This window comes from Sminthopsis crassicaudata, chromosome 4 (assembly GCF_048593235.1).
Source record: "Sminthopsis crassicaudata isolate SCR6 chromosome 4, ASM4859323v1, whole genome shotgun sequence".
Lineage (NCBI taxonomy): Eukaryota > Metazoa > Chordata > Mammalia > Dasyuromorphia > Dasyuridae > Sminthopsis > Sminthopsis crassicaudata.
This window is the reverse complement of record NC_133620.1, coordinates 35,197,411-35,214,310: the sequence shown is the minus strand read 5'-3', so window position 1 is coordinate 35,214,310 and position 16,900 is coordinate 35,197,411. Positions and strand designations below refer to the sequence as shown.

Sequence of the window (16,900 nt, the reverse complement as noted above, 5' to 3'; positions counted from 1 at the left end):
CCTATTATGTTTGATTGTTTCTGGTTTTTGCTTATCCTGAACTATTACTATACTTTTAAAAATGTTAATGAATGAATGAAAAAGCACTTAGTGTGTTTTTTGGGCCAATAGCTATGCTAATATTTAGGATATGGCTGTAAATAAAAGAAGTTAACCCCTGTCTTCAGGGCTTATGTTCTTGTGAAGGAAGCCAGCTGATAAAGAGGAGTTAATAGTAGGGAAGAGGATGGGTAGCACTTAAACAGTGTCATAGTTTAGAAATGACCTGGAACTGGTATTGAAACATGGTTCTAGGTCAGATCTATCAAAAGTTCCCTTTTCAGAAACCAGGACTCTAGATACAAATTCTGAGTACCAGGGGAAAGAGGATAGGGAGGATGGCCAGAGTCCTTGTTGTCCTCATTTGGAAATTTCTAGGAAGTGACCATTCAAACCATTGATAGATTTTATGGCTTTATTATTCATTAAAACATTTCTGTAGATGTATTTACTTTAAGTATTTTGTACTTTAAATCCTTGGAAATCACACCTCAATTACAAATTAGAGATTTTCAATTAGAAAGCCTAAAATCCTCCACATAATACACTTAATTCACTTATCTAATAGTATTAAAAAAACACTGATTTAAAAAATTTTGTCAAGTGCAGTTTTTTCTTTGGCAAATAGTAAGTTCTATGAATCTTCATTTTACTTTAGCCATAATATAGGCAAATAAATGTAAATATCGTATATTATATTTAATTTAGGACCAATCTGGGTGGAAGACTTGATATTATATATGCTGCATATTATGCTGGATAATTAATTAAGACTAATGCTTTGTTTTTCCTATAGGGGGATGCTCGAAGCCTTCTCCTTCCTGAAAATGTGAGCACTGGCCAAAAATTAGACTTTTCAGACACAATGGTGCAACAGAAATTGGATGATATCAAGGATCGTATCAAACGAGAAATAAGGAAAGAACTGAAAATAAAAGAAGGAGCTGAAAATCTCAGGAAGGTCACAACAGACAAAAAAAATTTGGCATATGTGGACAATATTTTGAAAAAATCAAATAAAAAATTGGAAGAATTACATCATAAATTGCAGGAATTAAATGCCCACATTGTTGTAACAGATCCAGAAGATCTTACAGGTATTGTACATAACTTGAAATATTTCCTAAATGTATATCAGATTAATTTTACTTTAGAAAGTTAATAACTATTAATTTATAGCTGTTTAATTATGAAATTGTGGTAGAGAAATTTTGTTTTCAGAAACTTAACAGACATTTAAGGTTACTGACTATGTGTTAGATTGCTATAAATTATGCTGAAGATACAAAAATTAAATAAGATACATGCTTGCTGTCAAATAGTTACAATTCTCTCTTTTTAAAAGTACAGTGAGCTAAGATGGGAGATATTTTCTTATATGTAACTGAGGTTAAAATATCTTTTCCATTAAAAGTGCCTCCTACATAATTTTCACATTTGGAAGGGCCTGGATTTTGTCAGACAATAAGCTAACAAGAAATCTTATTAGTCTCTGTTAAATAAAGTTTGAGCCTTTGAAAGAATGTAATATTGCAAAGCTCAGCATTTTGTGTTTTTTAATTTTTTATTTAGCTGTTTCAGAGTTACTAAAAGGCTTTTAGGTTTCCTTTTAAAAGTTTTTTTTAGCATGTTTTTGTGTATTTAAACTTTAAAAGTTACAATTAGTGTTGCACCTTTTAAGAATAATGGAACTTTAAACCTCTCTAGGACTTATGAGTTTGTCTCATCCATTTTCTTTTTATACCTAAGGATTCTGAGATTCAGAGAGGTTATGAGATCACACTGCTCATTACTGGCAGACACACTCAAGAGAAATGACTTTGCCCTTGTTACATGGTAAAACTGGAACCCAAATCCTTGTATACTTAGAACATTTGCATAATCCCACATGGAAGCTGCAAAGATAATTGTAACGTGCTCTCTTGGCAGTTACAATTACTAGTCTGTCCTAGACCCACCAGAGTACCTTTGACCACTGTCCTTTGCAGTGTGAACTCTACCCGGCTCGCCTCCTCTGAGGCCTTCAAAGGTCTCTGGCCACAATCTCTTGAATCTATAGCTTAATAACGGGTAGCGCACTCAAGAACAACCACGTGTAATCTTAAAAGCCTTTATTATACCTACTCATATAATGCCCTGACTTGATGCCCTGACTTGTTGGTTCCTGAGTGAACATCTGGTCAGAAGACCCACGTGTTCACTACCAAAACCCTTACCTCTTTTGGCTACCCATCTCAGCTTGGCCACCCAGGCTGGGGAGCCAGGGTGAAGAGCACGAGGTTAAAAAGAGGGCGGTTGCTGCCTGCAGTGGGCTTACATAGGGCCTGTGAGGTCACACACACAGCCAATCAGCGAGAGAGTCACCCATTACGAAGCTATCTCAATATGGCCAGGATCCCGCCCAAGGGCAGTCCTAATATCCACAGAAATTACTTCCGGGCCTCAATCTCCCGATGCGCTGTGGCACCCATTTAAAGGCCCCTTACAGATAATTATGATTGACCATACTTCTTGTTTCTATCTTTCTTAACCAGAGATGATATCTGATATTTCTAAAAGAAATATTTTGGGAAATACTAATATTGTGAACATTGTTTCCAAAGTATCTCACCTCAGAAAATAAGGCTGAGAATGCAGTTGACATGTTTTGTCGGTGTTGTTCTCATACTAGACATTATTAATTCAGATTGAATTCATTTCTTCTTCCCTCTACTTTCTCAAACCCCTCAACAATCTGAATCAATGTCATACCCTTTAGATTAGTTCCTGACAACAAGGGATGTAGGAAGTTAATGACCCAGTATAATCCTGCCTCACCTAACCTTTCCTCACTTCAGGAAATTCTGCTGAAGGGAAAGATCATGTCCGATTAGCATGGTAAGGAAAATTTCACACACACACACACACACACACACACACACACACACAATTCCAGTTAAACTGGGTTTTGAAAAGTAATTTGTATTTGTTTAAGTAAAATGAAGGAAAGCATTCTGTAACGTGCTCTCCTGGCAGTTACAATTACTAGTCTGTCCTAGATCCACCAGAGTACCTTTGACCACTGTGCTTAACAGTGTGAACTCTACCCGGCTCGCCTCCTCTGAGGCCTTCAAAGGTCTCTGGCCACAATCTCTTGAATCTATAGCTTAATAACTGGTAGCGCACTCAAGAACAGCCACGTGTAATCTTAAAAGCCTTTATTATACCTACTCACATAATGCCCTGACTGATGCCCTGACTTGTTGGTTCCCGAGTGAACACCTGGTCAGAAGACCCACGTGTTCACTACCAAAATCCTTACCTCTTTTGGCTATCAATCTTGGCTTGGCCACCCAGGCTAGGAAGCCAGGGTGAAGAGCGCCAGGTTAAAGAGAGCTACTGCTGCCTGCAGTGGGCTTACATAGGGCTTGTGAGATCACACACACAGCCAATCAGCAAGAGAGTCACCCATTACGAAGCTATCTCAAAATGGACAGGATCCCACCTACAAGGCAGTCCTAATATCCACAGAAATTACTTCCGGGACTTAATGATGCACTGTGGCGCAACCCATTTAAAGGGCCCTTACAGCATTCTAGATTAATAAAACTTTATAAACACAAAAATGTAGATGGAAAGTACAAAATTAATTTGGATAGGAAATCACAAATAGAACAGTTTGACTGGAACACAGGGTAGGTTGAAGTAGCCTTGAATGCCAGACGAAGGAGATTTAATTTTGTTTTATTTGAAATGGGGAACTATTGATGGTTTTTTAACCCATGGAATAATACAATCAAGTTGATAATTCAGAAAAATTGGTTTCTTAGCAGGGTTTCTTTTTTTTTTTTTATTAATGCTTTTTATTTACAAGATATATGCAATGGGTAATTTTTCAGCACTGACAGTTGCAAAACCTTTTGTTCCAATTTTTCCCCTTCTTCTCCCCACCCCCTCCCCCAGATGATAGGTAGACCAATGCATGTTAAATATGTTAAAGTATATGTTAAATACAATATATGTATACATGTCCATACAGTTATTTTGCTGCACAAAAAGAATCAGACTTTTAAAAAGTGTACAATTTACCTCTGAAGGAATAAAAAATGCAGGTGGACATAAAAGAGGGATTGGGAATGCTATGTAGTAGTTCACAATCATTTCCCAGAGTTCTTTCGCTGGGTGTAGTTGGTTTTATTCATTATTGAATAAATGGAACTGATTTGGTTCATCTCATTGTTGAAGAGGGCCACGTCCATCAGAATTGATCATCATAAAGTATTGTGGTTGAAGTAAATGATGATCTCCTGGTCCTGCTCATTTCACTCAGCATCAGTTCATGTAAGTCTCTCCAGGTCTTTCTGAAATCATCCTGCTGATCATTTCTTACAGATCAATAATATTCCATAATATTAATATACCACAATTTATTCAGCCATTCTCCAATTGATGAGCATCCACTCAATTTCCAGTTTCTGGCCACTACAAAGAGGGCTGCCACAAACATTCTTGCACATACAGGTCCCTATCCCTTCTTTAAGATCTTTTTGGGATATAAACCCAATAGTAACACTGCTGAATCAAAACTTTTTTGATAACTTAATTTGAGCATAGTTCCAAATCATTCCCCAGAATGGCTGGATGTATTCACAATTCCATCAATAATGTGTCAGTGTCCCAGTTTTCCCACATCCCCTCCAACATTCAGCATTATCTTTTTCTGTCATCCTAGCCAATCTAACAGGTGTGTAGTGGTATCTCAGAGTTGTCTTAATTTGCATTTCTCTGATTAATACTGACTTGGAGTATCTTTTCATATGGCTACAAATAGTTTCACATTCTTCATCTAAAAATTGTCTGTTCATATCCTTTGACCATTTATCAATTGGAGAGTGGCCTGATTTCTTATAAATTAGAGTCAATTCTCTATTTATTTTGGAAATGAGGCCTTTATTAGAACCTTTGACTGTAAAAATGTTTTCCCAGTTTATTACTTAGCAGGGTTTCTTAACACTAGCACCTAAAACTTTTTATTTTGATAACTATTTCACTATAAGTGGTTTCCTTTGTAAATTCCTTTTTAAAGGTAATTTTAAGAAAGTCAGTAGGTCAAAGATGGTAACTGGTTCAAGCATAAAAAAGATTAAGAAAACTTGTGCTGGTATTATTCTGGTTCAACTATAAAGAGAAGAAAATGGAATTAGAAAGGATAATTATAATACCAATTTAATAATTCAGATATATTATAAATAGATATCACAGAATTGAATACAAGATCATACTGCCAAAGGCAGAATCAGTATGACTTTGTATTGATAGGATGTCAGGAATAAAAAGGAAGTAAATTTGTTCTTTAAGATTTAGAATTGCCATGATTAGAAATGATGGAGCCATTGATAGGAAGGAAAATTGATAAAATTATTTCTTATGGGTATAGAAAAATATTTTGATTTAGACATTTTGCAACTACTTGTATCATTTTTTTAAAACTACTTTACATGTATAAAACTGTTCTGCTTTTGTTAGGCTCCTTTCTTTTTTATTTTACTGATGAAGTTTTGAACCATTGTGCTCCAGTCCCATTTTTCCCATAAGCCTTGTGACTTTAATTGTATTATTTTTGAATAGTAAGGTGCCTTTTAAGAATGAACATGTTGGGGGCAGCTAGATGGTGCAGTGGATAGAGCACCAGCCTTGAATTCAGGAGGACCCAAGTTCAAATCTGGTCTCAGACACTTAATACGTCTTAGCTGTATGACCCTGGGCAAGTCACTTAACCCCAGCCTCGGGGGGTGGGGGGGAAGAATGAACTTGTCGAATTACATTGCTTTTTAATATTAGCTAGGTGATGTCTCTAGAATGACTAGGCCTTAGCACCTATAAGCTTGTAATAGCACCCCAGAATGAATACTTAGCTAAATATTCCTGCTATAAATAACATTCCATTACCCAGTTCTGCACCTTTGTACAAGTGACTCTTTTTTTCTGGATTTTACTCCTTTTTCATTTTTTATCTTATAAAATTCCTAGCTTCCAAGTACAGGTTAGGTGCTACCTCTTTCATTCAGTCCATATTTATTAAATGCTTACTTGTACCAGGCACTATGCTGAGCACTGGGAATATTTTTTTTTTTTTTTAATTTTTAAGCAAAAATATAGTTCCTGTCTTCAAGGATTTTACATTTTAATATGTTCATACAAGTTACACAATGAATTACTGAAAGATCATCTCTAAGAAAAGGAGCTAAGGACCAGGGCCCAGGAAAGGCCCTATACAGAAGGTAGTATTTGAGCTGAATCTTGAATTAGGCAAAGGGGAGCGCGGAATACAGAGGAGACAACTAACAGTGGCTGCCTGAGATCCAACCCAGACCTTCAGAATGGATCTCCTCTTGTGAAAGGAGACTGAGAGGCAGTTGCTGTTCTTTGACTTCTCTGAAAGAGAGGCCATTGGGTTGTCTGATCTCCCTCCTCTTCCCTCTGCTTCCAATTTATCTCATTTCCTGTTCTAAATACCTGTGTCAGCAAAGGCTGCTCTGCAACTCCTTCAGATGCTATGGTCTACTGCTGTGGAAGCTCTCAGAGAATTGACCTGTCCCTTAACAAGGGAGGAAAGAAAAGATTCCAGGTATCAGAGAGCCATTTGAAAGGCATAGATAGAATAGGAAGATGTGTAAGGCACAAGAATAATATCACTCTCAAACAGAGAGTGTTTGGAGGGGGAAATAAAAATTCAGAAGACTCAAAAAGGTAGGAAGAGGGCAGTTTGAAAGGAAGAAATAAATATAACTTTATGATATCTTTAGAACAGAATATATTTTCTTCTTAGAAATAGTTATAAATGGGAACCGTGTAATGATAACATTATTGAAGTTACTTGGTTTTAGACTTATTTAGAAACAAAAACCCTACAACATTTATTCTATCTTCTATCCTGTTATAGAAATAGAATTATAGAAAAGTGAGTTTTTAGTAATACCCCTAGTAGCTTCCCAATCAAGACTTCCAATGAATGGACGTGGCCCTCTTCAATAGTGAGATGAACCAAATCAGTTCCAATAGAGGCAGTAATGAACTGAACCAGCTACACCCAGCGAAAGAACTCTGGGAAATGAGTATGAACCATTACGTAGAATTCCCAATCCCTCTATTTTTGTCCGCCTTCATTTTTTGATTTCCTTCAGAGGTAAATTGTACACTATTTCAAAGTCTGATTCTTTTTGTACAGCAAAATAGCTGTATGGACATGTATACGTATATTGTATTTAACATATACTTTAATATTTGTATTGGTCAACCTGCCATCTGGGGGAGAGGGAAGAAGGGGCAAAATTGAAACCAAAGGTTTTCCAATTGTCAATGCTGAAAAATTACCCCTGCATATAATTTGTAAATAAAAAGCTATATATATATAAAGACTTTCTATGATAGGAACTTTACTCCCCCCAGTGTAATCCTCTAAATTATTGGGATAGCAGAGGTCCATTAAATAGTTCTTTTGTTGAATTGAAGAAATTTGTTTCACTAAGTCTTCTGCACTTTTGTGTGTTTTGCCTGTTATTGCAACATAAATTGAATTAACAGCCCTTTCAGTATTAATACCGAAGTCTAGTTAATAGTGTTTCTTAATACATGTGTTTTCAAGGATTATACCTTATGAGTTTTGCAGACTGGCTTTGGAACCTTGGTTACTGTTACAACATTATTTCCTTGGGAAAGTGTATTCAGAATCCAAAATGACTTAAGTATTTACTTTTGGAAAACTACCCTCTTCCAAAAGTTGAAGATTGCCTCTGTATATTCATGATCTTCAAAGCTTCCTGGTTTGGCACTCCTCGTGTGCAACATTGATTAATAAACACCTGTAGGTCTCATTACTCTTTGCTGCTAATGTATAAATTGTGCTGATCATGCAAAACATGTTGGAAAAGGTACAGCCAACAATCCATATCCAGTTTTCTGCTTCAGTACCTTGCCTTACAATAGTCTGCTCTCAGTTACAGTTTATAGGAATTCATTGGCTACGGGCCACCTATCTTTCAAAAGATAGAGAACAATATAATATGAAAATATAAGAAAATGTATATTTGAAAGTGCAGTAAGTGAAACTTTTAGTTGAGAGAAATTTTTTTTAGGTTAGGGTAATTAGGAATAAAACTTTTCAAAATTATATCACATTTTCTTTTATTGTTCTTTCATTCCTTTACGAACTTTTGATATATTTCTAACTGTAGGCAGTGTTATCCATTGGCACCTCATTGAAAGATTAGATCATAGTTTTACTTGGAACCATTGAGGATGCTCACATGTCTTTAACTTAATTTTCTGTGACTCAGAATTTAAAATAGAAATGTCCATTGCTGTTGAAATAACAGATAAAATAATAGAAATAGAATTGGTTTTATGAAAATGGTACTGGATTGGTTATTAGAGGAGTTGGGTTCAAATCTTGGTCTTGACTTAGTTGCTTCACTGCCCTGGCTTTTTGTTTTCTCATCTTTAAAATGTTTGGGATTTGGACTAAATTACCTGAGGTTTTTTCTGCCTTTAAACTTTGATCCTTTACAAATAGATGCTTCAGGTGTTTTCATTGAAAACTACAATCTTCTTTTCCTAGGGAAAAAGAGAACTCTGCTTAGTGTTTCTATATTTCATGCTGTCTTGTAATATTCTCTGGGAGCAGGTTTCTTGGGGGCTTCTGGGGATAGCCTTCGTTTCAGTTCAGTAATCTCCCCAAGTGCAGCCAGGGATTAAAATCCAAATCTTTTACTGTTTCCTTCAAAGGCTTATCTCCTTCACTTGGGGCTCAGCTAGTTTTCTGGACGCCTTCCAGATCTTGGTTTCAGTGTTCTCCACAGGACAGCCTGCCACCACTTCTCTGTCTTCCTTAGTTCTCCCTGACTTCCTTCTCTGGCTTCTGAATGTCCTAGACTGAATCCTTGTTGAGGCTCCTAGCTTATATATGCTCTCTTAAAGATGTGAATCTTGTAAAACTCTAGTAAATACTAAGTATGTGTACTGAACTAGAGAACTGTTAAGCACCGTACTAAATTAGATCAATTCCACTGATTTAGCACCTTGTTTTAAGTTCTAGCCCATAACACTGTCTTATGTAAAAAAGTGTTTTGTTGCTATACGGTTGGGAAGAAAGTACTTATGTCCTCTTTAAAAGCTTGATGAACTATTGCTAGGAACAGAGGAGTTAAGAAAGCATATTATGGACCTTGTATTTCTTATTAGGAATAGTAGGGAATGAGCTAAAGAGAAATAAATAATTTAAAATAAAATCAAAATAAACTTATCAAAATCCTTTATTTTATTAGATATTCTTTCATATATTTCCATAGATATTAGACCTCTAGTAATTGGAATGGTCTCAGAGCATGTGTCTCCTGCCACAAATATCTTGTCCACTAGACAAAATTGAGTTAATCAAAGGGTACTTGCTGGTAATTGAATAACAAGGAATGAAACCACAACACACAATCAGACCTGGAATTTCCTGTATTTTACTAAGCCTATTGAAAAGATGAATACATAGTCTAACACCTAAATATGTTTTTTTCATATATCTATGCCGAAGTTTCAAAAGAAACCAAATCTTTTCTATGCTAATTTCTTTTGGGGGTGGGGTAGGGTGAGAGAAGACTTGTGACTTTATTAATATAAGAGCTTCTGGCAAATTACTCCCACAATCAATGCAGATCCATAAATGTTCAACAATCTACAATTCTAAGTATTTCTTGGAAATATTAAGAAGTTAAGTGACTTGTTCAGGGTCACATGGCCAGTATATATGAGAACCCACTATTCTTAAATGATACTATTTCTCTTCATCATTCCATACTGCCTCTTAGTTTCTTGGCTTCATTGGACAGTAATGCATTTCTAAACATTATTTGTATAACTACTTTACTTTTTAAGCTCTGTATCCCCACCAAAAAAAGATACAAAGTTTTGATCCCAGCATAGGATGGAAATTATGCTTAGGAAGTCCTAACATTCATTTTGATGATATTTCTTTTTCTTTTTTTTTAAGGTGGTTGGGGGGGTGGAGCTAAGAGTAAAGCAGGGGCTTATCTGAGTCCTCTGAAATTTCCTTCCAAGCAACTTTACAACAGTACTTAAAAACGAATTCTGGCAGAACAAAAGATCAGGGTGAAACAATTTTCCAGCCCAAGACAACTTAGCAGTCAAGCTCTCTCGCTCACTCAGGTGAGAATGGAGCCCAATGCAGGCCATGGGAAATGACTGAAACACTGAAAGAATCTTCCATAGCTTTAGCCCAGAAAAGTTGGGGGCAGGAAGAAAAAAAGGTATGAGGGTAAGGGTCAGAAAATTGGTTGGAAGGAAATTACAAGAGACTCTTTGCTGACATTTGGTGTGGGACTCTTACATTGCCCATAATCAGTTCCAAGTCAAAATCCCAGGGTACAGAAGAACATAAACTCATTAAGTCTCATGACCATAAAGATATAGGAGCCCTGATTGTAGTTCCAGGGCAGAGAGAAGAGTATTTGTGGTCACTCATAGACCAGAACACAGTCCAGAATAGCTGTGACCCACCCCTCCCTTTAGATCAACCATCTTTGAAGAACTAAAACTTAAAGAGACCTCCAGAACTAACTAGCTTTAAAAACAGCAGCATGAAAAACCTGGAATTGGGGGCACCCCTAATCACCCCCAGAGCAAAACCCATCTTTAACATACATTTCAAAATGAAGAAATCAGCTTTTGTTGCCCCAAATGAAGTAAAATTGTTAAGTAGAGGGGGCAGCTAGGTGGCACAGTGGATAGACCATCACCCCTCCTGAAGTCAGGAGTTCCTGAATTCAAATCTGGCCTCAGACACTTAACACTTCACACTTCCTATCTGTGTGACCCTGGGCAAGTCACTTAACCACATTTACCTCAGCAAAAGAAAAATAAAATATAATAAAATTGTTAAGTAGAATTCTTAAGCTTACATTCTTACATTGAAAACAAAAACTAACCTCTTTAGAAAATACTTCCAAAAGTATTTCAGCAGATTAAGAATTCATTTGTTAAAAATATAAAAATCTTTTCTGAATAGATTGCAAGAGTAATAACTAATTTTCAGCAGAAACCTTTACATAAAATAGATGAAATAGAAAAACGAATGTTGTTGTTAAGCTCAACAAATAGCACACTTTTTCATTTTGGATCTAAATATCTTCATGAGTTATCTTTTTTGAAAGAAGTGTCAGAGTAAACTATACTTAGATCTAGACCTCTGGATGTTGTTGACTCATTTTCATCATGTTCAACTTTTTTGTCACTTCATTTGAGATTTTCTTGGCAAAACTATTGGAATAGTTTATCTTTTTCCTTTTCCATTTCATTTTCGAGATGAAAAAGCTAAAACAGTGAAGTGATTGTCCAGGGTCAGTGTCTGAGGCTAAATTTGAATTTAAACCTTCCAGAATCCAGAGAGACCTTGCTACCATTGTGCCACCTAGCTACATATGAGATCTTTGAATGGCTGTATTGTAAAATTTTAAACTAAAATTTAAAAAAATAATGAAACCATTTCAGTCACATTGCCTTTTAAAAATACTAGTATTTTAATGAGCAAAAATCTTGCTATTAATACATATTTTAATTCATAATTTTTAAAAATTTTATTTCCTATTTCCTTTTGTAGGGGTTCCTGGAATAGGTGTATATAAATTAAATTTGGAGATGTAATTCTACTTTAAATGCACTTATGGAAACATTTTTACTTGTTTTATATTATAATCATTTACAAATATATATAACTGACACATTTTTTTTTTCCCAGTATAATTTATTTCTCTGCAGTGGTATTGTTCTGAATTAGAATTCAAGTATTGCACTACCCTGATGAAAAGAAATGGTGAAAATAAACTGTATTATCCTGATAGTAAAAAAAAAAAAAAAAAAAGAATTTAATTGCTTGCCTTAATGAAATGGAATGCCTATTGATATTACTGTTAATGGAACTGCTTGGGCAGTATTTATTAAAACGTAATATAAGTGCACAGGAATTAAATTGGGCAACCTTTATATTTTTTAAATCATTGCTAAAGCATTTTATATGGTTAAATTTAAAATTAACTGTTCAAAAAATGTAAATAATTCTTTCCTTTACATACTCAGGCTTCCATTATAACACAGATAAAAAAATTTTTTTTAAATCAGTCAAATCAGCACAACTGTCTTGCTTCCACCTTCACAATCCCCCCTGCTGTGGTCATGACAAGAGAGATCTGTTTTCCCAAGTCTCTGGAACCCAGTGTGGTCATTGTACCTATATGGTATAAGCTTTGTGTTATTGTTCTTTGATAGATAATTTTTTTTCTATACCTTGTGCTTGACCAAGTCACTTTCTTAAAGAATTTATTGTTGCTCAAACTCTGATGGTGCCTGTTGATTCTACAATCAAATAGTCTTTTTTATCTTTTTCAGTTTTGTTATGGTTATTAACATGATTATAAATACGTACAGATACATCACATTACTTGAAAATAAATATACATAAAAATTGTAGGGACATTTTGGGGGCACAGTCTCAGTTTTTTGTTTTGTTTTTAAATCAATGGGGTACTTAACTTAAAGCATTTGAAGGGGGTGCTTAAGTTCAAAAGCATTTGAAGGGGGGGGGAGAATTCTGGAAAGATGGGAGTGTAGTTCGGTAAGTTACAAGCTCTCCAGACTTCCCCTACAAATAAAACAAATTTGCCATGAAGATCTGAAGAAAGTACCCATATGAAGTACAAATATCTTCAGGCTGGCTCCTCAGACTTTCCTAGCTGATTTTGGCTAGAGCCTCCTGCAGAAACCACAGAAACTCTTACTTCCCCCTTCCCTGCCCTCCAACTGCTTGAAGAGTTGGGGGTCTGAGGTGCTTGCACTAATCCTTCTTCCTAAAAAACAAACAAACAACAAAAAAAAAATGAACTGGCAAAGAAGAAAGAATCCCACCATAGAAACTTACTATGAGAATGGGGAAGGCTGAAGTTCATCTTCAGAGAGGAGGACACTGAATTTTAAAAAAGCTTCCACCCCAAAGAGTAACATGAAATGGTTCTCTGCCCAGAGAGAATTTATAGGAGAACTCAAAAAAGAGTTTAAAAATCAAATGAGACATTGAAGAAAAACTAAAAATAATAATAATAATAATGATAATAAAAACCATACAAGAAAAACAAGATTATGAAAAAAAAAAGTTAACTAACTAGAAAAGGAGACACAGTCTTAAAGATGAAAATAATTATTTGAAAATTAGAATTGGGCAAGATGAAACCAATGAAGCTATGAGAGACCAAGAAATAAAACAATATAAAGAATGAAAAAGTTGTGATCAAAAAAAGAATCTTGACACAATAATACAAGAAATAATCCAAGAAAATTGCCCTGGGGTGATAGAACATTGAGGGGGGAGGAGAAATGGAGGAAATCCACCAATTACCAACTCAGAGATTCTTTGTGTATGAAAATGCACAATATTATTGTCAAATTTCAAAAATTTCCAGATCAAAGAGAAAATTTTGAAAGAAACAAGAAAAAACAAAACAATTCAAATATGCTGGAACTAAGCTACCATTAGAATTGTATAGGATTTATCAGCAGCCAGAATTAAAAACTGCAGGTCCTGGAAGCGTATCTACCAACAATCAAAACAACTAGGCCTGTGGCCAAAAATATCTCCAGTAAAATTATCTGTAATACTGAATTAGAAAATATGGACATTTAATGATCTTTGAGATTTTCAGAATGTTCTATCAGCCAAACTTGAACTTAATAGAAAATTGAACATACAGTACCCAATTTCAAAGATCATTTTCAAAGAACTCAATATGAATGAATTGTTTATAGTTTTTTTCCCCCCTGAGGCAACTGGGGTTAAGTCACTTGCCCAAAGTCACATAGCTAGGAAGTGTTAAGTGTCTGAGACCAGATTTGAACTCAGATCCTCCTAACTTCAGGACTATAGGGGGTTTTTTGGTTTGTTTGTTTTTTATATGGGAAGTGTATGCCTTATGTTTAAGATTGACATCAACAATAGGGTAGCTTAAAAGAAAGGTTGGGGCAGTTAAGATAAAAATAGTAATTATGTTATATAAATGAGATGCAAAGGAAAAATACACAGGCATTAAAGAGGAGAGGAAGGCTTGTAGTTCTGAAAACCTACTCAAATCGGGAATAGGTTAAATAGACCACACTACATCTGAAGTATATAAAGAAACAAGAGAAAAGGGATGGGCAGATCGGGAAGCAAAGATTGTGGGAAAAAATCAAGGGAAGGATCTATGGATAAGGAGGGGGGAGAGGTTAAGTAAATAGCAAGGCAAATTAAGGAGCAGGGATAAGAAAGAGATGTATGTGTGTGTTTTGGGGGGAAGGGCAGAATATGTGTATGTATTTCTTACAGTCTTACCTTGATGTATGGATGAACATTTTTAGGTTTAAAAATTCTTGCAACTGAATATTTGAAATACTTTCTTTTGTCACAGATCTAAGTTAACTGCGCTGATGTGGTATTTCACCTTCAGTATTGGAACAAATAAAACATGTCTAGAAGATTTTGATAGTTAACAAAAGGAGATTAATTTAGTTTGTAACAGAAATATTTTTAGTGAGTACAGGGCATTGATTCAGTTGAGTGCTCTTCTACCTCAGTGTTGTCCACAGTATATTGGATCATCAGGGTCCAGCTAGCTGATTGTTCTTTGTACTCAAGGTAAATCCTAGATACCAGGAAGCTTTTTAAACAGCCCTGATCCTTAGAATTCTTAGCCAATTAAAATTAGAGGATAATTCTAATAGTTTTACAGGCAAAATTGGCTTTTTTTTTTTTTTTATGGTGAAGTATAAGACTTGAAGTTTTTGTATTGTCTTTTTATATATATATTTATTTGTTTAGTTTTTTCTTTTTCTATTACATAGTTTTTATTTGTTAGATTTATTTTATTTGAAAAGTAGAGTAAAAAAATAAATTCAAAACAAAAGAGAGCATTGTCACATGCTCAGCAAAATGTCAGGAAGGATTCAAAATACATAACAACAAATTACCAGATTAAGAGAGAGAGAGTGTGTGTGAGAGAGAGAGAGTGTGAGAGTGTATGTGTGTATGTATAGAAGAAATTACATCCCTGAATATCCACTATTTCTTTACTTTCTTGTAAATTGTTCTTTGGTTCTATCCGTGCACCTTATTTACATTATTCTTTTTTCCCCCTTTTATCCCCACCCTCACTCTTAACTCCCAAGCAAGCTACAGTGAAGAAAATATATTTATGTATATACACATGTAAATATATATATATATATATGTATATATATATATATATATATACATATATATATATATATACACATACATACACTCCCCCATACACACATTTTCTATCCCTGCTGACTCTTTAAATTTTGCTCCCTAACTTGCCTTATTATTACTTAACCTCCCCCCACCGAAGAAAAATCCTCCCCCCTCATCTTCTTCCCTCACTACCTTTGCTTCTCCCTCTGCCCATTCCTTCCCTCTTATTTCTTTATAGATTTTGGAGGGTTCTGTACTCTTTATAGAATATATCTAGTGTAGCCTATTGTACCCATTTCTAAAATGATTAGTTTTTCACAACTAGGAGCCCTTCTCCCTCTAATGCCTCTGTGTCTGTTCTTTCTCTGAACCTCATTTGTATAACATGATTACTGTTTTTATCTTAACTCTGCCAATCTTTCTTTTGAGCTATTCCAATGTTGATGTGAATCTTAAACTTAGAATATACATACACGTATATATAAAAGCTATAAATTTGTCCCAGTTAAATTCCTTAACATTGATCTTTCATATTGGCTCTTATGTGTTAAATTTTCTTTTAAATTCGGGTTTGGTTGATAGAAAATCCTGAAAATCATTGCTCTAGGGGTTTCAACATTTGGTAATAATATACCTGTGTGTTTTCCTCAAAGGATCTCTTTGAGGTGGTGATAAGTGGATTTTTTTCTATTTCTACTTTCCCCTCATATTCTGTCATTCCAGGACAATTTTCTTGGATTATTTCCTGCATTATTGTGTCAAGGTTTTCTTTTTGGTCAGAAATTTCTGGCAGTCCAATTATTCTTATATTTTATCTTCTTTATCTGTTCTCCATATTTGTCATTTTTCTCATAAGATGTTTTACATTCTGTTCTATTTTCTCATTCTTTATAATTCGCTTTGTTATTTCTTGGTCTCTCAATAGCTTCACTAGTTTTTCCTTGCCCCATTTTAGTTTTCAAAGAATCATTTTTATCTTTGAGACTCTGAACCTCCTTTTCTAATTGGTTAGCTTTTTTTCATAATACTTCAGATTAATCCCTACCCCAAGGTCTTTCTTCTTGGGTCATCTCTGGAGGACCCCTGTTCTGCTCCAAGTCTTCTTGATTTTTCAGGAGTCCATGTTCGCCCTGAGGCACAAATTTGTTCTATTTGTGGGGGAAATCTGGAGAACCTGAAATTTAACAACCCACTCTGACATCTTCCCAGAATCTTTAGCTTTTGTATTATTAAAATATATATGTAGTAAAACCAAAATTTTATTTTTAAATTAGTATTTATTTTTTCCCAGTTACATGTAAAGATAGTTTTCCACATTCATTTTTGTTTTTTGCAGTTTGAAGTATACTTTATTTTATATTTATACTGATGCCAACATTTATTATTGAGAAGGAGAAGATGGACCAATTTTATGATGAAGTTGTCAAGATAAATCAGCATTGATACTCTTGTTACTTGAATGCCAACCTGACCATAAGGATGAATGATGAAAAAACTTTCAGAGAATAATATTGTGGGGAGGAGGAGGTTATTTATTTGTTTTTTTCCTTTCAGTAGTATTTTATTTTTCCAAATACA

General features: G+C 34.9%; 1 protein-coding gene across 3 annotated transcripts in view; it reads left to right on the top strand.

Moving 5' to 3' along the window:
* PKN2 (protein kinase N2) overlaps nt 1–16,900 on the top strand; it is a 152,776-nt gene that overhangs the window by 60,376 nt on the left and 75,500 nt on the right. For all 3 annotated transcript variants that reach the window (XM_074266308.1, XM_074266309.1, XM_074266310.1), the window contains one exon: nt 836–1,136. In XM_074266308.1, the coding sequence (XP_074122409.1) occupies nt 836–1,136 (301 nt within the window). The remainder of the gene's footprint in view (nt 1–835; nt 1,137–16,900) is intronic.